The sequence below is a fragment of the Macaca mulatta genome, chromosome 16 (assembly GCF_049350105.2).
Source record: "Macaca mulatta isolate MMU2019108-1 chromosome 16, T2T-MMU8v2.0, whole genome shotgun sequence".
Classification (NCBI taxonomy): domain Eukaryota; kingdom Metazoa; phylum Chordata; class Mammalia; order Primates; family Cercopithecidae; genus Macaca; species Macaca mulatta.
This window is the reverse complement of record NC_133421.1, coordinates 3,898,878-3,925,864: the sequence shown is the minus strand read 5'-3', so window position 1 is coordinate 3,925,864 and position 26,987 is coordinate 3,898,878. Positions and strand designations below refer to the sequence as shown.

Below are 26,987 nucleotides of genomic sequence, written 5' to 3'. Positions count from 1 at the left end.
CCTGGTGGCACTTTGGGAGATTTTCTTTTTAATTTTTTCTTTTCTTTTTCTTTTTTTTTTTGAGACAGAGTCTGGCTCTGTTGCCCCAGCTGGAGTGCAGTGGCACAATCTCAGCTCACTGTAACCTCACCTCCACTACAGGCACCCGCCACCACGCCCGGCTGATTTTTGTATTTTTAGTAGAGACGGAGTTTCACCATGTTGGCCAGGCTGGCCTCAAACCCCTGACCTCAAGTGATCTACTTGCCTCGGCCTCCCAAAGTGCTGGGATTACAGGTATGAGCCACTGCACCCAGCCAAAATTTTTCTTTCTATTTTAGAAATTAAAGACAGGGTCTGGCTATGTTGCCCAGGCTGGTCTCAAGTTCCTGGGCTCAGGCAGTCCTCTCACCTTGACTTCCCAAAGTGCTGGGATTACAGGCATAAGCCACTGTGTCTGGTCAGGGGGCATTTAAGAACACACAGGCCCAGGCAGCCACAATTAGTAAGTCTGGGACTGGGTGGGGCCCAGGGTACTCGTAGTTTTTTAAAGCTCCGCAGCTGGTTCCAAGGTCCGGTTAGGATTGAGAACTGTTGGCTTTGGGGAAGAGGGAGCTCTTACTGCCCCCACCTCAGCCCCATGATCCAACCCACTTCTTACCCCTCTTAAAATCCAGCAGGAACCAGCGATAACAGAAGTAGAAGTGGGTGTAGTCTCCATTCTGATGCATCAGCTCAAACAGCTCTGAGTCCAGGATCTTATGTAGGTGGGAAAAGGGAGAGCCCTGAGCTGATGCTTCCTCTCTGGCCACCACTCACCCTCCGCTCACGCCCAGGGATGCACGCGATCCCCAGACCTGGCAGTGGGTCTGTCTGTTGCCCCGTGGTGTGATTCCCAGACCTGGCAGTGGGTCTGTCTGTTGCCCCGTGGTGTGATTCCCAGACCTGGCAGTGGGTCTGTCTGTTGCCCCGTGCCCCGCGGTGCACTCTCTCCCCCTTGGATCTCCTTGTGGAGGCTGGGTTGCTCCCTGCTACCCCTCCCATCACCCGTCTCTCAGGGCTGCTTTATTTTTAGGGTTATACGATTTTCTGGGTATCTGATGTCATCAGCAACCCCTACTGTTCGCCAGAGCTTTCATGGGCACGAGCATTCACACACACTCCTCCTCAAGTTCTAACACTGAGACCATGGTTCTCTGTTTTTTGTTTTTGAGTCGGAGTCTCGCTCTGTCTCCCACGCTGGAGTGCAGTGGCGCGACCTTGGCTCACTGCAAGCTCCGCCTCCCGGGTTCGAGCGATTCTCCTGCCTCAGCCTCCTGAGTAGCTGGGACTACAGGCGCCCCCCAACGCCTGGCTAATTTTTGTATTTTTAGTAGAGATGGGGTTTCATGATGTTGACCAGGCTGGTTTCGAACTCCTGACTGTCATTCGCCCGCCTCAGCCTCCCAAAGTGCTGGGATGACAGGCCTGAGCAGCCTTGCCTGGCCAAAACTATGTCTTTTAAAATGAAAGAAATTAAGTTTCTATGTGAAGTATGTTTTTGGAAAGCTCCCTAGCCTTCCTGTGGACGATGGACAAGCCCGGCTCTGCCTGCTCCCGTGCCCGTGGGTGGCAACCGGCCTCACCTGGATGAGGGAGCGCATGTTGGCAAAGTGGGTGTCCATGGCACCCCCGTTGGGGAAGTTCTGGCTCATCCTCTTCATGAGGTGGCTGAAGCAGCTGTAGGCCAGCTGATCTGAGGGGAGACCGGGGTAAAGCTGGCAGGGCAGGACACTCGGGACAGGGCTGGCTCCCATTCCTGCTCTTCCAGACCTGGCCAGCCTCTCGTCCTTTCTCCAGCTTCTGCAGCCTAGTCCCATGTCCCATCCCTCGCCGTTGTCGAGGGTGACCAGGAGAGGTGCCCAGTCCCATGTCTCCCATCCGTCACCGTTGTCGAGGGTGACCAGGAGAGGTGCCCAGTCCCACGTCCCCCATCCCTCACGGTTGTCAAGGGTGACCAGGAGAGGCGACCAGTCCCACGTCCCCCATCCCTCACCGTTGTCGAGGGTGACCAGGAGAGGTGCTCAGTCCCACGTCCTCCCATCCCTCACGGTTGTCAAGGTTGACCAGGAGAGGTGCCCAGTCCCATGTCCCCCATCCCTCACCGTTGTCGAGAGTGAGCAGGAGAAGTGCGCGTCCCACATCCCCCCATCCCTCACTGTTGTCTAGGGTGACCGGGAGAGGCGCCCAGTCCCACGTCCCCCCATCCCTCACTGTTGTCTAGGGTGACCGGGAGAGGTGCTCATCCCTCATCCCTCACCGTTGTCGAGGGTGACCAGGAGAGGTGCCAGCAGATCGCACATGCCCTGCACATAGCCCATGTCCAGGTGCTCCCACACATAGCTGAAAGGTAGGGGCAGAGTCACTGTGGCTGTGCCCCATTCTTCCCTCCCTCCGGATCCCTGGGGAAAAGGCCTCCAGAGCCACCTGCCGCCCGGAAGTCAGCCTTTCCCTGACCCTAAGCCATGTACTGTGCACCCCCCACAGGGAGACAATGGGGAACAACCCACAGGCCCCCCCAAGGCACTCAGGACTTAGGGAGAGACAAGGCCGTCATGCCTGGTAGGTGGGCGCGGGGGCGGGGATGAGGGACAGCTTCCTGAAGAAGCGGCTGAAGGGGAGTCCGGTGGACCTAAGGATGAAGAGGGGCGGGGAAGGGGTGTTGCAGGGAAGAAGCTCTCCAGGCAGGGGGAGCCAAGTGTGATTCAGGAGCAGGAGAGAGGAGCAGGGCACCTTCCGGACCTCATGTTTCAGAGTAACTGGCGGGAGCCAGAGTGCGGGGGCAGGGTCCCGCCTCCCACCCTGAGCCCCGCCCCACAAGGCACCTGCACATGACGTCTCTGAGCCTGTCCAGGTTGGGGGGCGTGAAGTACCAGTAGTTGCGGTCACATCTCTGCACATCCTTGTCTATGCGGTGCAGGTTTAAGGCCACAGTGTCCAGTAATTCTATCTGGAAGAGGGGAGGGCCCTCAGGCATGAGACCGGGCAGCCCTTCCCAGGCTGGGGACAGAATGTGCCCCAAGAAATGCAGCAAAACAGGGAATCCCGAGACCAGAGCGAGTCCTCTGGGGATGCTGAGAAATGGGCTCAGAACTCCCTTCCAGGGCAGTCAGGGCACCCCGCCTTCCACCCTGCCAGCCCTTCCCCAGCTCTGGGATGTCAGGAGGGCCTCTGGGCGGCTGGGAACAGCGCCTGGGGGGCATGTACGCACAGTGTAGGCAGCTGCACACACAGCTGCGAGCTCCTCCCCCGCCTCCAGTTCTCCGGCCTGAGGAGGCTTCTCCTGGCTGGGATCCTGGGGCTCCGAGAAAGTGTGAGCTGCAGGGCCGAGCCCACTGGAGCCTTCCTCCCCGCCGCCGTCCTCCTCTTCGAAGACTACGCTCTGCCCCTCATCTAGGCTTGACTGGATGCCCGAGGCCACGGAGTAATTGCGAGAGGAGGGCAGTCCTGAGTCTGGGGAGTCGAACTCCACGGAATGCTGCTGCTCCACCGCAGCGGTGCCCGGAGTCCCGGCTCCTGCTTCCTGCTCAGGCTTTGGTCTGGAATCTTCGGGGTCCTGGGGCCCCGGGGGCTCCAGTTCATCCACAGAGATAAACACCTGGTGGGTGAACACAGGGCGGCTCCACCTTCACTCTAGCACCTTCCCGCAGCCGCCTCGGCCAGAAGGGAGCTGGAATGCAAAACTCTTCACACCCCCTCTCCCACCACAGCCCCCAACACCGTCGCTGCCACGGAGCACCAAGCCAGCTTCCGACCCAGCCGGCCACGGAGAGCAGCCTCTGGCCAAACATGAAGACGCCGCCTTCAGCCCTGCTCGAAGCAACAGCTCCAGGTCTTCCTGTGGCTACTGAAGGGAAGAAAGGGAGCCAGAGGGCCGAACGCTCAATGGCCAGTTTGAACTAAGTCTCATGCTCAAAACGCCTAAAATCATGAGAACAGGAGGACGTCCTTAGTGTTTTGGTGTGGCTGCCAGGACACCCTGGGTGGACAGAAGGCTAAAGGTTTTAGGAAAAACAAGTGTTTCCTTAGTTTCAGTATTGAATGTTCAGCAGGACAAGACAGAAGCATTCTGTGACAAGTACCTAGTCAGCTCCATTAGCCCTCGGGCAAGGGGAGACGTAAGAAGGAAAAGCAAACGTTCTACCGACTAGACACAGTCCACCACCGTGGACAAGGCACGGGGAAGAGAAGAGACGCACCGAGACTCTGGGATTTTTCTTTCTCTATTTTGACCATGTAGGGAAAGCGACGGTAAAAGCAGTTTCTACTTTGGGCAGGAAGCATGAAGTGCTGGGTAAGGCCACAGTTCTGTGGCAACTGGATATGCCAGTGAGGAAGGCTACTGCTGTCCATGAGCTCAGCAGCCGGGCAGTGGCACAGACTAAGATTTTTACAAAACCAGAGAGAGGGAGAATGTGTTCCTGAATAGGGGATTAAGAACAAAGCACATGGGAAATGAGAATGTGCCTTGTTAGTTCTATTTCTTTCTTTCTTTTTTTTTATTTCTGAGGCAGGGTCTCACTCCATAGCCCAGGCTAGAGTGCAGTGCAGTGGTGGGAGCACGGCTCACTGCAGCCTCAACCTCCATGGCTCCAGTGGTCCACTCACCTCAGCCTCCCGAGTAGCTGGGACCACAGGCGCACCCTAACACATGCGGCTAATTTTTGCGTTTGTTGTAAAGACAGGGTTTCACATGTTGCCCAGGCTGGTCTTGAACTCTTGAACTCAAGCAGTCCTCCAACCTCTGCCTCCCAAAGTGTTGGAATTACAGGCATGAGCCACCACACCCAGCCAGTTAGATTTAACTTCCTTCAACTTGCATTTTCTGTTAATGTTAGTAAGGATTTAGTAAAGTAACAAGAATACACAATAAAGAGGCAATTTTAAAGAAAAAAGTTGGTCAGGCGTAGTGGCTCAAGCCTGTAATCCCAGCACTTTGGGAGGCTGAGACGGGTGGATCACGAGGTCAGGAGATCGAGACCATCCTGGCGAACACCCGTCTCTACTGAAAAATACAAAAACCTAGCCGGGGGAGGTGGTGGGCGCCTGTAGTCCCAGCTACTCGGGAGGCTGAGGCAAGAGAATGGTGTGAACCCGGGAGGCGGAGCTTGCAGTGAGCTGAGATCCAGCCACTGTACTCCAGCCCGGGCGACAGAGCAAGACTCCATCTCAAAAAAAAAAAAAAAAAAAAAAAAAAAGGAAGTGTCCTTAAAAAAGAAACTTATCAGTGTTCGTTGGGCCAGGCAGTCACAGTTTAGAACTTGCCGTTGGAAAGGCAGGAGTGATGCCGGAAAGAGCTACTCTCTCGTGCTCTGAGCGAGCTTGGCATAGTCCTGTGTAGTGAGAGGCAACACCGTGGGAGGAAGGATCTCGCCAGTCGACACCAATGGGGCTGCTCTACGGGCTCCCCTATTCTCAGGCCCACAGCTCTCAGGAAGCCTCTACAGTCAGAGGATATGGGTGGAGAGGGGAAACTGAGACCCAAAGACGGGAAGTTCTTGCCCAGAAACATTCATCTTGTCAGTAGTAGATCTGGGACTAGAACCCAGCACTGCCTGTTGCTAGCTTTGAGGTCTTTCTACAAGGAGGAGGGCTTCCCTAAATCCCAGTAAGTCCATCTTTCCCTCTAGTTGGCTAAAACTGAGCACAATGCACTCTCTCACTTTATTCCTACAATACCCAGAGAAATAGATGGTAGAGGCACAGTTAGCCATTTCCAGTTGGAGAAAATGAGACACAGCCACATTAGGCCTTTCTCGCAGGGCCCCACCAGTTCCCAGAGGTCAGGCTGGTGCCCAGGATCACTGTGCATAAAACGCGGGTGGTACCCAAGATCCCCAACCCTCCAGGCCCCGTGTGGCTCACATCGTTGCTGATGGTGGAGTCTCGGTGGATGAGGCGCTGCACGTGGCTGTCGATGCTGCTGCCTGAGGAGAACTTGGTGCGTGTGGCTGGGTGGGCCTCCCGCTCCCGCTGCCTCACCACCACCTCGCAGGCCTTCCACTCTGCCAACACCTGCTGGTACCTCGCTGCCACCACTGCATCCACCTGTACTCAGACCACACCACGACCATGGGGGGAGCGTGCACCAGGCCCTCCCCTTCAGGAGCTGGGCCTGCACTGGACCTTGGGTCCTGAGTCTCAGACTCAAGACGGGCCTCGGGGTAAGGGCGGTCGAGCTGCCCTGCCGTGCTTCTTTCTGGCTGGGAAGGGGCTGAGGCTTCCAAGGTCCCTTCCCTGGCGTCCCCTGGCCCAGCTCCCCATCTCACCAGCCCCATGGGAACAGGCTCCTTTTACCTGCTCCATCTCCTTCTTGCTCATGCCGAACGTGTAGTGGCCGAGCAGAAAGGGCCAGACGTCCTTGCGGATCTCGTGCTCTATGCCTCCGTAGTAAACTTGCCGCAGCAGCTCCAGCTCTTTGTAGTTCTGAGGGACCCGGGGAGTCAAGACCGTGCGGCCTCCACAGTCACTGTGGCCCAGCTCGGGGAGCCCCATCCCACAGAGAATGGGCTGGGCCGGGGCCTCTAGCGACTGCTGAAGCTCAGGCAAAGCCTGCTTTGGGGTGGCCACATCCTCCCGTGCCCCGGCTCACAGCGGGATGAGATCTCGTTCTGCTCTCCTTCCTTATGGGGCAGGACGTGGCACCCGGAGAGAGGCCGAGCTTTATCCAGGATCACAGGGCGATGTGGACGCAGGACAGCTTCCCAGTCTAGCCCCCTTCCCGTGTCAGCCCCATGCCCAGATGCAAGAGATTCTGCCAGGACCCCGGTCACTCCGTGGCAACGGCCCTGGCCTGTCAACCGCGCCCACTGCCACATTTTACCCTGAAGCCCTCACTCCTGCCCGCCCCAGCCCCTCGACCTGTGGCTCTGGAACCCCAGGGTTGGCACCTTTTTGTCCTTCTGATACTTGCTCCACGTGTCCTTGGTGAGGCCTGCGGAGGCCCCCGGGGGCCGGTCAGGTGGAATAATGCTATGGTGCACCAGCGCTGACAGATGGGTCCGCACCGTGGACAGGTGGCGGCAGTGTGCCAGCCCTGCAGTGGGCAGCAGTGGGCAGCGGGGGGCTGGGACCGACCCAGGGCCACCCGCCCCCAGCCCACCACAGCCTGGCACGCCCCACACTCACAGCCGTAGAAGGCCCGGGACACGATCTGCCTCTTCATGCTCTCACACAGTAGCCTGAGCGGCAACCTGTGGGAACAACCCGGCTTAGCGGGGAGGGGCTGCGGCCCCTCTGGTGGGAGGAGAGAGAGAAGGGAGGAGGTTCTGTCCTGGGGGGCAGGTAGGGCACTGGGGAGGGTGCAAGGAGGAGGAGCCACAGCCCAGCAGCCGTCAATGGGCGCCCTGTCCCTGCCTGCCACCCCGGATAGAGCTGCGGTGGGGCCCCCGCCTGGCCCCCAACCACCTGGGGATCTTGGTCAATGAACTTCACCTGTGTGAATCTTCGTTTCCTCATGTGAAAAATGGAGACAGGCACCGGAGGGTCAAGATTAATAAACAAAAACGAAGTAAAGGTAAAAGAGAACACCTCCCATAAAAGCCATTCACTCACTGCCCTGGCACACGGCAGGTGGCTGCTGAGTGTCCGCAGGTGGACGGCCTGTCAGCAGGGTCTGTGTGCACATCGGGAAGGGGAGCTCATGGGGACTGAGCCGATGATGTGCCGGGCACAACTCTGGACATTCGCTGGGGTTTTCTCCTTCTGTCCTCACAAGTACCGTAAGCAGCAAGTAGCATCACCCCATTTTACAGATGAGGAAACTGAGGTTCAGACACATAGAGGCTCACGGTAATTCCGTAACTTGCAAGTCACGTGGGTAGCAAAAGTGAAATTTGAACCCAGGTCTGTCCCACTCTAGAGGCCACCCTGTCGTGCAAGTGACACGGCCTTTAAGGAAAGATGGACACACACGTGGCCGGACATGCTAACGGGAAGCTGGAGCCGAGCGCTGCCCACTCACCGGTCGGGGATGCAGCTACAGTGGCTGGGGGTTGCATGTGGGGAGCTGCTGGAGGAGCAGGAGAGGCAGGAGGAGCCCTGACTGCACAGGGGCTCCAGGTGCCAGGCTGGCAGGCTGGGCCCAAAGCCCTGCATCTCAATCATGTCACCAGCATCTGAGGGCAGGAAGGATGGCACGGTCAGAGCCCGAGAAACCTTCTCTCCCAGCACCCTGCAGCAGGCCCACCTCTGTGCCCAGAGCTGCAGAATCAAGTCACCCACGGGTGGAAAAGCACAGAGGGGGGACTGCCTGGTCCGGAGCCCAGAGATGGAAACGGTAAGGAGAGAGGGCGCCTGACACGTCCGAGCCTCCAGCAAGCCCGGAGAGGGGCAGCCGGGGGTCGTTCTGCGTGTGGTAAAACACTTGGACTGAGTCTTGGGTGACTGTGCCTATAGCTCTATCCTGCGGCCAGCAAGCCCTTGCTTTTCCAGAGGGAAGGGAAAGAGAGAGAAGGAACCAAGACCTGAGCTCCCCGAAGTGCCACCAGCCTGCAAGGATTCAGCTTGCTCCTCTTGGCAAACTCTGAGATGCTCAAGGTGTCCAGGGAGTCCCCACTGTTCAAAGCCCCTGAGGAATCTGAGTCACCTGCCCGTAGGCCTGACTCTTCTAGGGGAGTCTAGATCTGGTGGCCAGTGGCTACGGATGAGCAGTGCCCCGTGCCCAGGCCAGGCACCCCTGCTGCCAGCTCCCATGGGCCCTTTCTGAATTCTACTCCATCCCTGCCTAGCCTGAGAGCTCTTAGCATGGTGGCCTCCCGAAAACACCAGCGAGTTGGATGGAAGCCACAGGTCCCACGGCTACGAGGCCACTGAGGGAGTGGGGGTGGTGGCTGGGCACAGAGGCGGGGATGGGGGTGGTGGGGGGCACAGAGGCCCACCATCCAATGTGACAGAGAAGAACAGGCCCAGTTGCAGCCTCAGAAGATGACTCCTTGGACACAGCTATGCTGCCAGCAGACAGGGCCTGCTTGGCCAGCCCAGGTGGTCTGAATCAGAACTCAAGACCCTTGAGGGCTCCCAGGGTCCAAGTGGGGCAGGGCACTGCTTAAGGGGGACTCTGGCAGGTCCATTGAGCCACAGAGATGAAGCAAAGTGAGAGAGGAAGTGGAAGCACTGGGGGTGATGCCAGGAGGGAGGGAGAGAGTGGAGAAGAGTTCGGAAGAACAGGGACGGAGAGCCGTGTGTGCTGAGGGGGTCCTGCGGGCAGCGGTTTGCTTGGCTGACTCAGCCTGGGCCGGGGCCCACTGTGGCCTGCTGCAGGCGTGGGCCTGGCTTTGGTGGGAGCTGGACTCCAGCTCTGGGTGTGCCTTGGTGGGGAGGGCTGAGCTGAGCCCCTTCCAGTTCCCTCAGTGGTTGCCCTGCCTTGGCCGGGGCTCTCTTCCCAGACCCACAGCCGTGAGGTTTGCAGATATCTGGCGCTTCAGCTCCACCAGGAGGCAAATTAAGGGAGCACACGTGGTGAGGAGGGGCTGCGGCTCTGGGAGTGAGGGCGTTGCAAGCCATGCCTGAGACTCTGGGAAGAAGGAGAGGGCACAGGTGCAGTAGGGCAGGAGCCCAGCTCAGGCCCCTGCAGCAGGAAGGAGAGAAGAGGACAGTCCCGGGAGGAGCCGGGGTGGGAAGAGGCCCAGCCAGGCAGGCAGCAGGCAACAGGCGGGCAGGCAGGGAGGGCAACAGGGGCGAGGGCGGGGGTGGGCAAAGGGAACCAAGCTCATGCCCAGAAAGGAGGCCCAGCCAAGGCATGTCTCCTGGGTCAATGCTCTTCACCTTAATCCTCCAGGAAGGAGCTGAACCAGCCACATTCGAACACTGTGTCTCTGAACGAGCCCAGTGCAGACAGCTGGGGCTATGGCGTGACTGAGTGAGGGCGCAGGCTGGACGGGGGGGTCTGCTGGGTCGGCTTTGACTCTGACCCTCTCCTCTGAGCATGAGGAAAGTGTAAAGCATGAAAACAGTGTGACGAACCCCACAGCCCCTAAGACTCCGAGTGAAAGGTGCGTGGCCTGGAGCAGAATTAGAGTGAATAGCATCTCTGCTCTGTGGGGAGGCAGCAGGAAAAGGAAGGGGAGAGGAAGAGGGAGGGAGAGGAAATCTGGACACCCCGCCACTGATTCACATGCACAAGTCAAGCATGTTGCAGGCCTGAAAAGCAACAGCTGGCAGAACGGACTCAACAGTGTTGTCATTATGGACTGGAGTGCAGGTGGGGGGCCCCCATTCCCCAGCCCTCTCCCCAACCGCCTGCTGATTCTGCTCTTACGCCTCCTCTCCTTTCCCAAGTATTAGGGGCCCAGAAGTTCCACACTGGGTTGGCCTAACTCCTGAGTTCTTGAGAGGATACACAGATGAGCCCTGAGGCCTCTGGACCCCTGGAAGTGGGCCTGGAAGTTTCTCTGATCCCGGAGGCCTCAGCCCTGAGACTAGTCAGGGATAGGCTTTCGATCACCGAGTCTGTCAAGGGCTCTGCTAGGACCCTCCAGTCTCTAGCCTGACTACCAGTTCGTGGGGGAAGAAGTAGCTCTGTGGGTGCCCTCAGAGCTCAACCTTCCCACACTGCTCAGTCAGTCCACTGTAAACAGGCAACAGCCCCAAGTCCAGGTTTGCAAGGAACCAGATGGCAGGGGTGTGTGCAGGCAATAAACATCAGAAGCGGGATGTTCCCACCTAGGCCTGGCCTACAGGCTCACATTGAAAGGGCTGGGAGGGAGGGTGGGCATGAGGGCAGGCGCCTGGCAGTAGGAGGGCAGCTGGCAGCGTGTGCGGAGGGTGTGCTGGGTGTGTTCTAACACAGACCAGGCCGCCCTGCCTGCCCGGGAACTATTACTGGTTTAGTGGCCAGCTAAGGAACTGGGCTTCCCGGCAGAACTTTGTGGAAGCCTAAAGGGAGTGTGACATATTCTGAGGGCATCCTCTGCAGGGGCGGGGAAAGGGAGAAGCAACTGGTTGTGTAGCTGGGAATGGGTGGGGATGGGGAAGCTCCCCTCGTCTCTGGGAGAACTGGCCTCAGCCTCTTCCTACCCATCCCTTCCTGGAGCACCCAGCCCAGTCCTCATAGGTCGCCTGGCTGATTGCTTGCTGGAAAGAGTAGGGCTCCCTCTCTACCAAGCCAGCTCTGTGCTAGGAAAGATGGGTGGTAGGCAGAGGAACCCTGAGAGGCTGAGGGTACCACGCTATCACCTCCAACAAAGGGGACCTCTCCATTCATGGACCCTGAGGTTCATGAGGGCAGGAACACAGCTGTCTTATATCCCTGGCACAGGCGAAGAGACGGAGCTCTGGGATAGTGAGGAACCTGCTCAAAACCGTACAGGGAACCAGGGGCATATCTGGGGCGGGAGCTCATGTTGCCAGGCCCTGAGCCTGGCCCCTTCCTGGACACCATGCTGCAGCTATTTCTAGATTGCATGCCAAAGCACCAGGCCCTGCCTGCTGGGGCCCTCAGGCCTCCGGGGAAAACTGAGCCCTGGGGCCCTTCCCCTGGCAGCCCTCAACCCCTTGCCTGACCCAAAGCTGCTGCCCCTGCCCCAGGAAGGACCCAGTACCTCCGTCCTATTTCTGTTAAGTCAGGAGTCAGAAGCACCAGGCCCAGAGGCTGGTCTTCCCAATCAGCAGAAAGACTGGGAATTTGCCAGCCTGACCCCCGGAGCACGAATGGGCTCAGAGAGCCACTCAGGGTGCCCAGGAGGCAATCAGATCATCAGACCTTCTTATTAGCAAATCCTCTTCCTTCTCAGGCACAAAGTGCCCTCCTCGCAGCCTGGAGCTGCCTGCCCTGGGCCAGCCCCTTTACTTGCCAGGGCCTGTCTGGCCTCCTTCTGCCCTCCCTGATCTGCCCCCGATGGAAGGGAACTGCCCTAGGTGCAAGTCCCCTAATGCCAACACTGCCGTTCGCGCCCCTGTGGTGGGTGGCAGGTGGGCCCGGGAGGGAGGGTGGGGATGAGGTGGGTCAGGGAGAGGGAGGGATAAAAACCTTTCATCGGATTGGGAGCTGTGAGGTTCCGCGAGCAGATCATTGAGAGCATTGCGTGCAGTTTATCCTCCTCTTCCTCATCATCGTCCACCGAGGCCGCGCGGCTGGCCGCTAGGTGGTGGTAGTTAATAGTGACTGCTCAAAGAGAACAGCAAGAGGCAGAGGCATGAGGACCCTCATCCCTGGGCAGGACGGACTCCCTCCTTAAGGGGAGTGGAATGGAGGCCGGGGTCATCGTGATTCTGCAGGGCACAAAAGAGGGGAAGGGAGGGGACCAGAAAGCTCTTTGGATGATTTTCCTGGGACAGTGTGGAAGGAGGTGAGGGGCTGGGGCAGCTGCAGAGCCTCACTCTTCGGAGGCAGCCTCTCTAGGAAGAACAGAAGAGAGAGAACGGAGGTGGGGGGATGTGAGACGACCGGGACTGTTTGGAACGGGCTGGCAGCCCAGGAGGCCATCGGCCCTCGCACAGGCTGGGCATGGCGGCTGGCAGATGGGTCCTGATCATTCTCTAGCTCCTCTCAGGCTGGACCAAATCTGAAGATTACTCCAAATCCCCCTTTTCAGACTATAAATTCCACTTTCTTCCCTCCCAGCAAAAGGAAAGGGTGTCCCCAGAGCTGTCCTCAAGGAGCTGGCGTCGCCTGGTGGAGTTTCAGCCTCTTGGTGCCCTGGCTTGCCCTTGGGGAGACGGTCCTTGAAGTGAAGTGACCAGGACTGGGAAATGGCAAAGATCGAAGAGGGGAGGCAGAGACTGGAGAAGCTAAACCAAGCAACAGCCTGAGATCAAGCACCGAGTGTGGAGACACATTCTGGCCAAAGATGTGTCTCCTTGTCAGGTACATCTGGGAGCGGGGACATCCCATGCTGTGTGCCCTCTGAGCCTGGGGGAGCTGTCTGTGCTGCGGCTGAGCGTGCGGTCTGGGCAGTCTGGTCCCTACTACAGAGACAACTTGTTGACAACCTTTGGGCACAAGTTAGGAAATGTAGGGAGCGGGTGTTCTTGTTGGCAATAAACGCTCTGGGCTGCCAAACTCCGCAACCTTATCTGTAAGAAAAGCAGGTCTGGCCCACGGAAACCTAGGGGTAGCAGCAGCACTCTGACCAGAAAGGGAACTTTGGTGTTGGTAGATGCACAAAGACAGACGGACCCCTTTGGGCCCAGGGGTGTGTGTCCAGGGTGGGGCAGGACGCACACGGGCCAAGCCACCTTTCTACCTGCCAGTCCCTAAAGTCCCCAGGGAGCCCCCAGTTTGTCTCTGATGCAACCTGCTACTTCAGCTAACGCTCATCAGTAGTTGGTTTGAGGAGGGCTCTGGCTCTAGGGGAGTCAGTGGACAATTTTCACCATCCAAAAAGAAGCGCCGGGCTGGGCGCGGTGGCTCACGCCTGTAATCCCAGCACTTTGGGAGGCTGAGGCGGGTGGATCACAAGGTCAGGAGTTCGAGACCAGCCTGGCCAATATGGTGAAACACCGTCTCTACTAAAAATACAAAAATTAGCCGGGTGTGGTGGTGGCACCTGTAGTCCCAGCAACACGGAAGGCTGAGGTATGAGGATTGCTTGAACCCGTGAGGCAGAGATTGCAGTGAGCTGAGATCGCGCCATTGCACTCCAGCTTGGGCGACAGAGTGAGACTCTGTTTCAAAAAAAAAAAAAAAAAAAAGAAGAAGTGCTGGTCCCATACCCGGGCTGTCTTCTGGGGGTCGGGGAGCAGGTGAAGAGCAATTGAGGGTTCCCCACCTTCTACTTCTAGTTTCTCCACGTATTTTACCCCTGGACAGGGTCTAAAAGGATAACTAAGAGTCTTGTGTAGTGCCGCCTAGGTCTGCCGAGCCGAGAGTCCTGGGGTGGAGAAGTGGGGAGGGAGCTAGGTAGAAGAGACACGCCTTTTCAAAGGCAGTATCTGTGGGTACAAGGGCCAGCTGAGAGGCTAGGCAATGAGCCTCTGGTGTTAACCTGGCCTGGTCGGTGGGCCCTGCCTGCTGCCCTCCTGGGTGACGCTGCGCTCCCTGCCTCCCCGAGCATCTTCCTCTCCTCCCCAGGGATGAAGCTCGGGACACTCACTGTGCTCATGCCTGTGGCCGGGGTAGATGATCCGGAACACATAGTCGGTGGCCCGCCCCGCGCCCATCTCCTCCATATCCACAGAGCGTATGCTGCTGCGTTTCCGTAGCTTGGGAAACACCTTCCCCTGTGGAAGGAGGGGTAGGCGGTCGGGCTGTCTAGGGTAGAGTCTCATCCAGGATTCCACACAAGGCTGCTCCCGAGAACTCCACGTGGGGAAGGAGGGAAGGCGGGCAGAGAACCCCCCCCCACACAGCCCTTCCCCAAAGCCTCCCACCCAAGTCACCTTCCCCTGCTGGGTCCACAGCGGAGGCTCCAGCTGTCCCCGAGGCAGCAGCCCATTCTCCAGACAGGACAGAAAGGACAGCAGGTGTCCTCCCTGCGGGAAATGCAGCGGCGGCCTCTGGATGCCATCCTGGCTCACCAGCACGAGTGTGCCGCCGCTCTCTGGGGGTGAATGCGGAGAGTGGGGCTGAGGCCCTTTCATCGGCTCTCACAGCCTGCCGGCCAGCGCCCCCAAGCTGGGTAGGAGGCAGATGGCTAGGCCACAGCATGGCCTGGGAGCCCCATTAACAGGGATAGGGGGAGGACGAGGAGTCTCACAGGCCCCATGCACAGAGCGCAGCTGGCAGAAGGCAGCCTCCCCCTTCCCACCCGAGCGAGGACAAGGCGGGCTTACTTTGCTGGTGGCAGTGGATGCACACCACCTGGCTGAAGGGCACCACCAGGGCATAGTCCCAGTAAACGCTAGAAAGGAACCAGACTGCTGTCACCGTGTCCAAAGACCTGCCATCCTTCCTTCCTTCCGTCTCCTGGTCCTACCACCCCATGAAACTCCCCTGAAGATAGGATGAACACAGCCAAGAAGTGCACACAGCCAGCCATGACCCGAGATCCGTGCTGCCCGCTCAGCACACGGACAGCTGTCGGTCTCAGCCGCTGAGAGCTTGGCTCAGACAAACCTCTTCGTGGCCAGGCTTGGCTCCGTCCTAGAGAGCTTGGGAACCACTCCGGGCAGCCGCTCCATGCTATTCTTGGCATCCAGATAAAGAGTGAGGTTGGCCTCCTGGAGCAAGTAGCGTTTCTCCATCCCCCTGCCTGAGGTCAACCCCACTCCCTGCCCTGGCTCCTGGGAGCGAGTCCCAAAGCCCCCACCTCTTTTCCAGCTCGGAGTCCCCCAGAGTCCCGTTCATGAGCTGGTTGGGGGTCCACTTCAGAGTCAGGCTGTCTGCAGACTGGTGCAGGGAGAGGTAGCCAGGGACCGCCTCCATGTCCTCCTTCTACAGCGGGAGACACCGGAAGACAGAGACGATGAAGGGCTGAGAGGCTCTCGGGGATGGCCTGTGAAAAATGAGCTCCCACTGGGAGGAGGGGAAGCAAAGCTGGGCTAGTCATGGGGTCCTGGACTAGGGGCTGGGCAGAAGCACGAGAAAACAGGACCCAGGCAGCAGCTCTGGGCATGTCCTTTCCCTGGTCAGCCTGGTGCCACTGGCTCTCTCCTGCCAGCCTCCTGGATGCCAGGTCCATTCCAGGCCAGCCGTACCCACGCTGTGGACTCCCCTCGCCTGCTGGCTGCCATTGCTGCCCCTGCCCACTCAAGGCTGGGCGTGAGGCGTGTGAGACAGGGAGCTGGGAAGCTGGGGCCGTTCTCCCCCGCTCTCTCTCGTCAAGCTCCTCAGGAAAGGAACGGCCATGGCTAGAGGCTTTCAGTCGTCTCATTCTGGGACCTGCGGGGAGGGGTGGCAGGATGAAGCTTTCCTACCGGCTGCACCAGCACGTGGTTCTTGCCATAGAGCAGCCGCGTCCGTGAGTTCTGGTGCAGGGACTCCACACACTCGCGCGCACAGGCAGCCAGCCTGTCCTCCGACGCGCTGCCGCTGGAGTGCCGCTTCCGGATCTGTGTGGAAGCTCAGGGCTCAGCCTCCGGTCTTGGGAAACTGGCCTCAGGGCTTGAGAACCCTCAGGCTTCCATGCTGACCCCAGGGTCCTTCCTGCCCCTGGTTTACTCCCAGCCACCCTCTGCTCTCCAGCCCGGGCCAGCATGGGCTCCTGGCATTTCTGTTAAGTTTTATTAACAGAATAAAACTTTATTAATTTTATTAACAGAATAAAATTAATAAAATAAATTTGTGTGGAGAAGGCTCTTCTCAGGTGGCCACCATCTTGGGGCATCTCTAAGGCCTGTCCTGTAGAGAGGCCGGTTTCCCGTCCCTACAGGCCCACGGGCATGACCCAGATGAACCCGAGGGGTGGGGAGGGGCACCTACCCCCAGGGCTGGGCGCTTTGCAGGGGAGTCCTGGCGAGCAGGCGGACCCCGGATGCGGTGCCTCTGGACCAGCTCATCAGCAGAGGGGTCAGTCCAGTAGTGATCAGCTGTCTTGAGCTTAGTGTATTCCAAGGCACAGGGTCCCACTGTGGAGACAGAGACAGCCAGCTCAGACGATGCTCCCTCAGCACCTGCCCCGTACCCACCGTGGGCCTGGCACAGGCCCCTGTGCTCTCAGGCTCACCTAGAAGAGAGGCCAGGATCGGGCCGAACACGGGGTCTGCCAGCAACGCCTCCTTCTCGTAGTACTTGCTGCCAGGAGACAGACAGACAGTGTGACTGCCGAGGCCCCAGGACTCGTTCCAGGGCAGTCAGGCTCACCAGGTAGGGACGTCCCCACAAAGACCAGATTCAGATCAGTCACCAAGAAACAGTGAGTCCACAGGGACTGGGCTTCGGGAGGTGCCTGGCATAGCCAATGCCCTGAGGGCAGTGGAGGGGATGGGGAGATGGAGGGCTGCCTACAGGCTGTCACGCAGGCAAGTATCCCGAGGGCTGGGGCTGAGGGACTGTTGGGAGACGGGTCAAAGGAGGGGCTGCTTGGGGAACAGGGCAGCCACTTGGGGGACAGGGCAGCCACTTGTGGGACAGGGTAGCCACTTGGGGGACGGGGCAGCCACTTGGGGGATGGGGCAGCCACTTGGGGGACAGGGCAGCCACTTGGGGGACGGGGCAGCCACTTAGGGGACGGGGCAGTCACTTGGGGGACAGGGCAGCCACTTAGGGACAGGGCAGTCACTTGGGGGACAGGGCAGCCACTTAGGGGATGGGGCAGAGTCACCTGCAGTTTTCCGCCAGGTACTGCACAACCTTGTCCAGAACTCTGTCGATGAGCGCCGTGCGCACCCATATGTGTTTCAAGGCCTGAGGGCTGAGGGCCGGAGCCTTCCCGCTGGCTGAGCCCTGTCTCCGCAGCACCTCCTGGCTGGCCCCTGAGGGTTTCCTGCAAAGGCGGGGAGGGCTCCAGGAGTACAGTGGTCTAGGGGTAAACCCCAGAATGCTGGCATCGGGAGTGGGGCTTGGTGCCCCAAGACGGGAACATAGAGAACTGACTGGGGTTGGGAGTTGAAGGAGGGGTACAGAGCCTTGTACCCACAAAGAGCCAATCCCCACCCTCAGGCTGATCCCTCACCCAGAGGCCCTGCAAGGAACAGGCCCAGGATGCCAACTTTCCAATGGGCCGTCCTAGGAAGTAGCAATTGCCAAGTGGGAAGAGCTGAAAGGAGGGAAGAAGGGGCTAGCCCAGGGCTCACCTGCCCTCTGCTTGTTGCTGCAGCTCCTGTACCTTGTGGCAAATCTCCCCTGCCACTGGGCACGTCTTCCCCACCTTGGTGAACAGGGCTGCCATCTTGTCACTGCGCAGGAAGCCAGCGGCACGGCGTCTCAGCTGATGCAAGAGGCAAGCCTCCACCGCACCTAGGCCACAAAGGAAACAGCATCTGAGCCTGGGAAGGACGGGGGAACGGGGAGAAAAGCTCCTCTTCCCCATACCTGTGGGGAAGCAAGGGGTAAGGGCAAGCCCTGACCCTTATTAGAACCAAGGGCAGGCCAGGAAGATACTCTGGCTTCCTTCCAAAATTCCCCTCCCGGTCCCTCGGCTCCTGCCCAGGGGCGAAGAGCTTTGACATGCCAAGCTGTCCCTCTCCCTCGCCTGGTGTGCACACGCCTCCCGTATGCAGCCTCACCCCTGGGGGTCATGAGGACCAAAGCTCCCGCTCAGGGTGGCGTGAGCGGCTCCAACCCCGACAGCAGAGCACGGCACCCACAGGACGGGGCTGTGAGGGGCACCCGACTCAGGAGCCTTTCTGGAGGGCACGGAGGATGCGGTTGCTAAGAAACAGGGCTCTGCAGGAGCTAAAATATTGATGAAGTCACTGCAGAGCTCGGACCCGACAGTGGCCGCTGGACTGAGGAGCCCGGCAGCTGAGAGAGAGAGATTTCTCTTTCCCATGCTAGGAGGGCTTCCCTCCATCCATTCATGGTTTAGGGTTAAGCTTAGTCTCTGTCTGGACTTTCCACAGACAGACCCTGCAGGAAGAAAAGAAGGGCTTGGTGGGAGATGGCGGGAGCTCCCCTGGGCCCAGACAGGCTCTAAAAATAGGAGTGTGTGTATTTGTGGCGCAGAGGGGCTTCTACATGATTGGGCCAAACTAACTGTTTTTTTTTTTTTTTTTTTTTGAGACGGAGTCCTGCTCTGTCGTCCAGGATGGAGTGCAGTGGCGCGATCTCGGCTCACTGCAACCTCCACCTCCCGGGTTCACACCATTCTCCCACCTCAGCCTCCCGAGTAGCTAGGACGACAGGCGCCCGCCACCACGCCCGGCTAATTTTTGTATTTTTAGTAGAGACGGGGTTTCACCACGTTGGGCAGGCTGGTCTCGATCTCCTGACCTCGTGATCCACCCGCCTTGGCCTCCCAAAGTGTTGGGATTATGGGCGTGAGCCACCGCGCCCGGCCGGGCCAAGTTAACTGTTTTACAGGTGAGGAGGGAAAGGCCCAAAGAGGGGAAGAAACTCGATCACAGTCACATAGTGGCAGAGCCACCAGGGCGAGGACCCAGGACTTCAAACCTTGGCCCAAGCCCCTTTCGCCACGTCCAGGTGTGTCTGGTTGGGGGCAGGGACATTGCAGGGAGAAGGAGGTGGTTTTTTCACACAGACTGAAAACAGTGAGTGGTGTGCTGGAGACAGAGTCAGACAGAACGAGGTCTGAGCTTGGCACGATCACTTGCTATGAGACTCAGTTTTATCCTCTGTGAAATGGGAAGACTTCTTAGGGCTAGTGTGAGACGTTACATGAGACGGAGGATGTGAAGTTCCCGACACCGGGTCTGGCTCTCAGGAGGCGCTGGGTCTAGGTCAGTTCCTGACTCCTCACCCTGTTTGTTCAGACACAGTTCCACAGCTAGCCTCTAAGAGCTGGGTTTTAGCAGGACTCTCCCCGACAGGGAGAGGAAGAGGATGTGCTGGAGAGAGGATCCAAGGCTGCCCCACAAGTGGGTGGAGATGCTCCTCTTAGAAACGGGGAAATTGAGGGCCATCAAGTTTTTTGTTGGTTTGTTTGTTTTTTAAGATAGGGACCCACTCTGATGCCCAGGCTGGAGTGCAATGGTGCAATCTCAGCTCATACCAGCCCCGACCTCTGTGGTACAGGTGATTCTCCCACCTCAGCCTCCCAGGTAGCTGGGACTACAGGCACGCACCACCATGCCCGGCTAACTTTTTACGTTTTTTTTTTTTTTTTGTAGAGGCAGGATTTTGCCCTGTTTCCCAGGCTGGTCCTGAACTCCTGGGCTCAAGCAATCTGCTTGTCTCAGCCTCTCAAGGTGCTGGGATTACAAGCCTGAGCCACCATGCCCGGCCCCTGTCAAGTTTATTTTGACTAATACTGTTAGAACATGAAACCTGGAGTTAGGAAATAATTACTGAAAATAGGACTTCTCACCTGTTTTTTCGCCTTTGGTTTTAGTTACTGACTAGCAGCAGCCACCACCTGCCTATGAAGGAGTTTTGCTTGGTTCTCTGTTGGACTGAAGTCAAGAAGGGAGAGAGAGCCCCGGGGGCCAATCTGGAGGGCAGCCAGCTCAGCGAGAACATTCCAGGGCTGGGGAAACAGGCAGGTCCCTCCTCCTCCTGAGGGCCGCCTGCTGGAGCTCTTCACTGCCCAGGCCTTAGAGGGTTTTGTTTTAAGCACAGCCCTTCCTTCACAGTGTGTCCGTACATTTACGCGCATGTGCATCCTGACAGATGTATGCGCACCTATCCTGTGTATGGGGCACGGGCGAAATCTTGTTTTGCTTTAAGACAGTCTCGCTCTGTCACCCAGTCTGAAGTGCAGTGTTGCCATCTTAGCTCACTGCAACCTCCACCTCCCAGGTTCAAGCGATTTTCCTGCCTCAGCCTCCCCAGTAGCTGGGATTACAGGCACACGCCACCACGCCCGGCTAATTTTTGTATTTTTAGTAGAGACGGGGTTTTGCCATGTTGGCCTGGCTGGTCTCAAATTCCCGACCTCAGGTGATCCACCCGCCTCGGCTTCCCAAAGTGCTGGGATTACAGGTGTGAGCCACCTCACCCGGCCCACATGGGGAAATCTGGCTTAAGTGTCCACATGCTCCTCTCCATGATCAGTCCCCCTGGTCCCTGGAGGTCTTGTGTGGCCCTGGGATATACAAGTGAATGACCCTTTTGTCCCAGTCTCTTGGTCCTGGGCTGCTGCAGCTACAAGTCTGTGCCTGTGGAAAGGGGGTGATCATTTCCTGGGGTTGCACTTCCCATTCAGAGTGGGGAGAGGAGCAGCACTGAACAGGGCAGACAAGCAGCAGGTGGCACATGTCCTGCAGGGATCACGGGCCTCAGTGGTGTGACTAATTGCCGGGATAATGAGTCATTTGCGTCCCCACCTTCCCTAGGCGATCGCAAATGGAGCCAGGCTGGGGAGACTGGGAAGCGGCCGTCCCCAGCACGCCCCATCGTGGCGTGGCCATCGGGGTGGCCTCGCCTACCTTCCCAGCCAGTCTCTGAGCACAGCCAGGGGGTTCTCTCGGGTGAGAGGAGGCATTCCTAAGCAAACACAACTAGGGAATAACTGAGAGAAGCCAGGCATCACGCTCAGTCCCCCCTTTACCCCACGGTCCCTAATTTCCCTCTGTGCAACCCAGGCAAGGTGCCAGGCAGTGTCTGGGGAAAGAGAAATCCCTCTCTCGCATCGTCTGTCCAAGCAAAGACCCGGTTAGAGCCGGGAGCGGTGGCTCATGCCTGTAATCCCAGCACTTTGGGAGGCCAAGGCGGGCGGATCACGAGGTCAGGAGATCGAGACCACGGTGAAACCCCATCTTTACTAAAAATACAAAAATCAGCCGAGCGCGGTGGCGGGCATCTGCAGTCCCAGCTACTCAGGAGGCTGAGGCAGGAGAATGGCGTGAACCCGGGAGGCGGAGCTTGCAGTGAGCCGGAGATCGTGCCACTGCACTCCAGCCTGGGGGACAGAGCAAGACTCCATCTCAAAACAAAAACAAAAACAAAAGCCCCGGTTAGGCCATTAGACCAGGCATTATGGACTCAGCTCTGCGGGCTCCCGTCCAGTAACTGTTCACACTGCACGTCTTATGCCATGCCCACAAGGTGTCCCCCATCGACAGTGTGTACGTACAATGAATATGTTATCACGTGCAGTGTGTAGGCAAAATAATGATAATAACACCACTACTTGAGAACTACTACCCTAGAGGACTTTGTGGATGGGCTTCTGGGGCTCCAAAAACCCCCTCCCTGGGGCCGGGTGAGGTGGCTCAGACCTGTAATCTCAGCACTTTGGGGGGTCAAGGCGGGCGGATCACGAGGTCAGGAGATCAAGACCATCCTGGCTAACACAGTGAAACCCCGTCTCTACTAAAAAATACAAAAGATTAGCCGGGCGTGGTGGTGGGCACCTGTAGTCCCAGCTACTCGGGAGGCTGAGGCAGGAGAATCGCTTGAACCCGGGAGGAGGAGGTTGCAGTGAGCCGAGATCACACCACTGCACTCCAGCCTGGGTGACAAAGACGGTCTCAAAAAAAAAAAAAAAAAAATCTTAAAAACAACAACAACAAAAAAGACCCCCTCCCTGAAATTGCGGCAATTTGAATGCAAATTGTTGATGTGCTCTAGAATGGTTAGATGACTGCTTTTTTTTCCTGGATAGGGGGTCTATGGTTCTCAGCTTCTGACCCAAAAAAGATTAAAGGGATTTGAGACCGGGTCTCACTCTATTGCCTGGGCTGGCATGCAGTGGTGCAACCACAGCTCACTGCAGTCTCAGCCTCCTGGGTTCAAGCCATCCTCCCACTTCAGCCTCGCAAGCAGCTGGGACTACGGGCTTGGGTCACTAAGCTTGGCTAACTTTTAAAAATTTTTGGTAGAGACTGGGGTCTCACTATGTTGCCTAGGCTAGTCTCCAACGCCCAGGCTCAAGTGATCCTCCCACCTCAGCCCTCCAAAGCGCTGGCATTACAGGCATGAGCCACTGAGCCCGGCTCTGAGACTTCTGAGTCGAGCAGAAACCCAGGCCTTCTCACTAATCGAAACATACATGGAGATAGAAACACACGCCATCCCATATCTAGTGAATACCAAACTCAGAACTGCCTGCGAAGCCGGCAGCAACACTGTGCGCTTCCCCGGGGAGGTGTCTCACAGACACACGGAGTCGGGACTGTGAAGGACGCTTCCCCAGGGAGAGTCCCCGTGACAGCCCAAGCTTACCCCTCTCCTGACTGGGGGCCCCGAGCACCAGGCAGAACTCCAGGGCCTTACTCCCCTTACTCCTTCCTTCCCCAGGTCCCCACTATGACCCCACCTCCCAGGGTGGAGGGTGGTGGCAGGAGATACTTGTGGGGCTAAAGCACCAGGTTGGCTGAACCCCCCTGCCTGCTGACCGAGCTGTCTGGGCCCTGGGCTCCCACCTGTGAAGGCTTCAGGACCCCTGAGCCAGTGGGTCCCAGCACCACCTATGGCCACCCTGGGCGCACCACAACGAGGTGACAACCTTGACATCATTTGGCTCATTTCATATGAGAAAAAATGTGAACTAATTAATAAAAACCAACACTGGTTGGCATGGAAAGGTTTGGGCAAATGAATCAAAACGGAGAAGAGAGAAACATGACTTTAGTGGCTGGGCGCGGTGGCTCACACCTGTAATCCCAGCACTTTCGGAGGCCGAGGCAGGTGGATCACCTGAGGTCAGGAGTTCGAGACCAGCCTGGCCAATATGGTGAAACCCCGTCTCTACTAAAAATACAAAAATTAGCCGGGTGTGGTGGTGGGCGCCTGTAATCCCAACTACTCGGGAGGCTGAGGCAGGAGAATTGCTTGAACCTGGGAAGCAGAGGTTGCCGTGAGCTGAGATGGCGCCATTGCACTCCAGCCTGGGTGACAAGAGCAAAAACTGCATCTAAGTAAAATAAAATAAAATAAAATAAAATAAAATAAAATAAAATAAAAAGAATAATAGTCTCCAATCCCATGCAGGTTGCTGCAAATGCCATGAATGCATTCCTTTTTATGGCTGAGTAGTATTCCACTGTCTTCATATATCACAGTGTCTTTATCCACTCGTTGAATGATGGGCATTTGCCACCCTGGTTTTCTGGTGGCCCTTGGAGTCTGGGCCAGCTGAGCCCAGGTACATTCTCTACCCTGTCACCCCATCCCATCCTGCTGAGAGCAAGGCTCAAAGAACTGCAACTCTGAGTGGGCAGGAGCATAACTACATTTAACCCCAGCACACTGTTGGACACCCCTACAGAGGTCTGGTGCCATGTTCCCAGGGAACGGCCAGGAACTACAGACCCAGACTAGCCCTGGGGCTCCCTTCACCAGGCCCTGATATGACCCCAAAGTCAAGTTATGCAGCTTAACAAATTCTAAGATATGGGGCCCCTATCCCTAACCCTTACACCCTGATTTCACCATTCCAAGAGGCCCAATTTAGAGTAGAGAAGACACCAGGAAGACAGAGATGGAAGGGACATGGGGCTGGAGACCACAGATGCTGATGGAATCCTATGGGTGCCCCAACCCTTATACCCCGATTCCACCATTCTAAGATATGGGACCCCTGTCCCTAACCCTTACACCCCGATTCCACCATTCTAAGATATGGGACACCTGTCCCCAACCCTTACACCCCGATTCTACCATTCTAAGATATGGAGCCCCTGTCCCCAACCCTTATACCCCGATTCCACCATTCTAAGATATGGGGCCCCCAACCCTTACACCCCGATTTCACCATTCCAAGAGGCCCAATTTAGAGTAGAGGAGACACCAGGAAGACAGAGATGGAAGGGACGTGGGGGGCTGCTGAATCCACTAATATATTGCTGGTGGGAAGGCGAGATGCTGCAACCCGTACAGACACAATATGGCACTCTCCATTAATGTTGCAAATGACCTCTGACCCAGTAACCCCTCTTCTGAGAATCCATCCTGCAGATATAACTGCATGATTATTTAGTTATAACAGCAAAAGACTGGAAGCCATCCACATGCCCATCCATAGGGGACAGGTTAAGTAAATACGGTACATCTCTAGCAGAATATCATGCAACTCTGAAAAAGAATGAGGATGCTCTCTAGGAAAGAATAATGGAGAGCTCACCAACAGCAAGATGCAGAATGGCATAATTGCATGACACCTTTGAATTACAAAAAGGGAGGTATGAACAAAGAATACAATCTTTTTTATTAGTATAAAAAACTTGGCTGGGTGCGGTGGCTCACGCCTGAAAACCCAGCACTTTGGGAGGCCAGGGAGGGCGGATCACGGGGTCAGGAGATTGAGACCATCCTGGGTAACATAGTGAAACCCCGTCTCTACTAAAGAAAAACAAAAACAAAAACAAAAACAAAAACAAAAACAAACTCTAGGCCGGGCGCGGTGGTTCACATCTATAATCCCAACACTTTGGGATTTTAGGCCACTGCTCTCGGCCTAAAAGAGGACTCTTAAAAACATGTACTTATACCTTAATTGCACCAACAGAATTAATAACAATTCCTTTATATTATCAAATTTCCTTACTGAGTTCCTGATGTTCAAATTTCAGATTTTCCAGATGCTCCAAACTTCTAGAAACACAGATTCCCAGAAGGAATCCTGGGGAAGGCTTGTGGAGGCTTTATAGGAAAGGTTGTAAGGTCACTTTTTTTTTTAGACCAAGTCTCGCTCTGTTGCCCAGGCTGGAGTGCAGTGGCACAATCTTGGCTCACTGAAACCTCCATCTCCCAGGTTCAAGTGATTCTCCTGCCTCAGCCTCCCAAGGAGCTGGGATTACAGGCGTGCACCACCAGGCCCAGCTAATTTTTGTATTTTTAGTAGAGACGGGGTTTCACCATTTTGGCCAGGCTGGTCTCAAACTCCTGACCTCAGATGATCCACCTGGCTCAGCCTCCCAAAGTGCTAGGATGACAGGCGTGAGCCACTGTGCCCAGCCTAAGCTCACTTTCAAAAATACAGCAGATATGGGATAGTGTGGTGGTTCACACCTGTAATCTCAGCACTTTGGGAGGCTGAGGCGGGTGGACCACTTGAGGTCAGGAGTTTGAGACCAGCCTGGGCAACATGGCAAAACCCCGTCTCTACAAAAATACAAAAAATTAGCCGGGTGTGGTGGCGCGTAGACCTGTAAACCCAGCTACTTGGGAGGCTGAGGTGAGAGGATCGCCTGAACCCAGGTTGAGGCTGCAGTGAGCTATGATCATACTACGGCACTCCAGCCTGGGAGAGAGTGAGACTCCATCTCAAACAAAACGAAACAAAACCAAACAAAATCCAAAGTAGAATGTGATTGAGCACCTACTGCACACTCAGATCCATGCTGTGTGTGTTGCCTGCATTGCTCTTCTATTCCTTACATCTGCCTTCTGGGCTGGGCTCAGAGATGAGTAACCACGGCTACACACTTCGTGGCACAGCCGGGACGTGAACCCAGGTCTCTGTGAGCCCAAAGTCCCAGCTATGAACACCCCCACATGCCCTCCGCGATGCCCCAAGATAGACTGACGGGAGTCAGCTCCTTCAGAGAGCTCCCTTCTTCCTCTTAGATCATTTCTGGATGGAAGGCAGCAGTTAGACAGCAAGAGAATGAGCTATTCATTCCCTGTGGGTGGGAAGGAGGAGGAACCCGTTCTTCCTTTTTGTGGAGGTGGGGTCCTTGTTACCCAGGCTGGTCTTGAACTCCTGCAAGGGATCCTCCCGCCGCAGCCTCCAGGAATCCCTTTTACTGAAAAGAGACAGGATGAAGACTGCCTGGAGTCCACATCTCAGAATGTGCTGAAATATCGCTGGCTGCAATATCCCAGGGGAGAGGCAAGCCTTCCCTAGCACCGGCTTCTCTCCCAGCTTATTAGCATCTCCTTGCCATTCCCTGAAGGAGCTCACTGCAGGGCAGACCGTCCTGGCTAATGAAAGCTGCCTAGCAACAGGGAGCTGGTTAATAAAGCCTGATGTTATTCCCAGCTCCACAGACTCCACCCTTCTCGAATTACAGCTCATCCTCAGTCTGAAGCAACCCTCCTGTTGACCCATTTGCACACAGGAGGGCAGGGAATCTGGTGACTGAGGAGGCAAGCTGGTGTCTGCCCCAACCCCTGGGGGGTGGGGAGGCTGAGGTCCTAGGAGATATGATTGGCCTGAGAACCTGCTCTGCCTGGCCAGAAGCCTCTCTGTGAGACTCTGAAACCTGCTCTACCAGCCAAAGGTTAAAATGCAAACTCAGTGCCCAATCGGAATAGGGTAAATAAAACACTATGGACCTCGGGCAGTGGTATGCACCTGTAATCCCAGTTACGTGAGAGGCCAAGGCAGGAGCATACCTGGCGCCCAGGAGTTTGAGACCAACGGGGCAACACAGCAAGACCTCATCTTAAAAAGAAAGAAAGAAAGAAAGACTGGGTGGAGGCAGACACTCCTAGAACTGAGCCAGAGGGGAGAGCAGGCCCAGAGACATGATGGGTTGATGCCTAAATTACCCCAGATCCCTGATGGCAACAGAATAACTGTGCCCTCTCTAAGTACATGCATGACTACTTCAGATGCAGAGTTCAAGAGTGAAACGTACGACAA

General features: G+C 56.8%; 1 protein-coding gene across 4 annotated transcripts in view; it reads right to left on the bottom strand.

Moving 5' to 3' along the window:
• SGSM2 (small G protein signaling modulator 2) overlaps positions 1 to 26,987 on the bottom strand; it is a 43,094-nt gene that overhangs the window by 2,737 nt on the left and 13,370 nt on the right. For 2 of the 4 annotated variants that reach the window (XM_015118211.3, XM_015118213.3), the window contains 20 exons: positions 17,632 to 17,794; positions 17,160 to 17,321; positions 16,563 to 16,630; positions 16,319 to 16,464; positions 15,814 to 15,948; positions 15,207 to 15,331; positions 14,731 to 14,798; positions 14,338 to 14,498; positions 14,052 to 14,178; positions 11,987 to 12,121; positions 7,982 to 8,135; positions 7,147 to 7,211; positions 6,909 to 7,054; positions 6,316 to 6,444; positions 5,884 to 6,066; positions 3,230 to 3,616; positions 2,844 to 2,968; positions 2,279 to 2,361; positions 1,605 to 1,714; positions 641 to 737 (listed from right to left, as the gene is read on the bottom strand). In XM_015118211.3, coding sequence (XP_014973697.3) covers positions 641 to 737; positions 1,605 to 1,714; positions 2,279 to 2,361; positions 2,844 to 2,968; positions 3,230 to 3,616; positions 5,884 to 6,066; positions 6,316 to 6,444; positions 6,909 to 7,054; positions 7,147 to 7,211; positions 7,982 to 8,135; positions 11,987 to 12,121; positions 14,052 to 14,178; positions 14,338 to 14,498; positions 14,731 to 14,798; positions 15,207 to 15,331; positions 15,814 to 15,948; positions 16,319 to 16,464; positions 16,563 to 16,630; positions 17,160 to 17,321; positions 17,632 to 17,794 — 2,769 coding nt within the window. The remainder of the gene's footprint in view (positions 1 to 640; positions 738 to 1,604; positions 1,715 to 2,278; positions 2,362 to 2,843; positions 2,969 to 3,229; positions 3,617 to 5,883; positions 6,067 to 6,315; positions 6,445 to 6,908; positions 7,055 to 7,146; positions 7,212 to 7,981; positions 8,136 to 11,986; positions 12,122 to 14,051; positions 14,179 to 14,337; positions 14,499 to 14,730; positions 14,799 to 15,206; positions 15,332 to 15,813; positions 15,949 to 16,318; positions 16,465 to 16,562; positions 16,631 to 17,159; positions 17,322 to 17,631; positions 17,795 to 26,987) is intronic. The other 2 variants (XM_015118212.3, XM_077969803.1) reach the window with 1 other exon arrangement.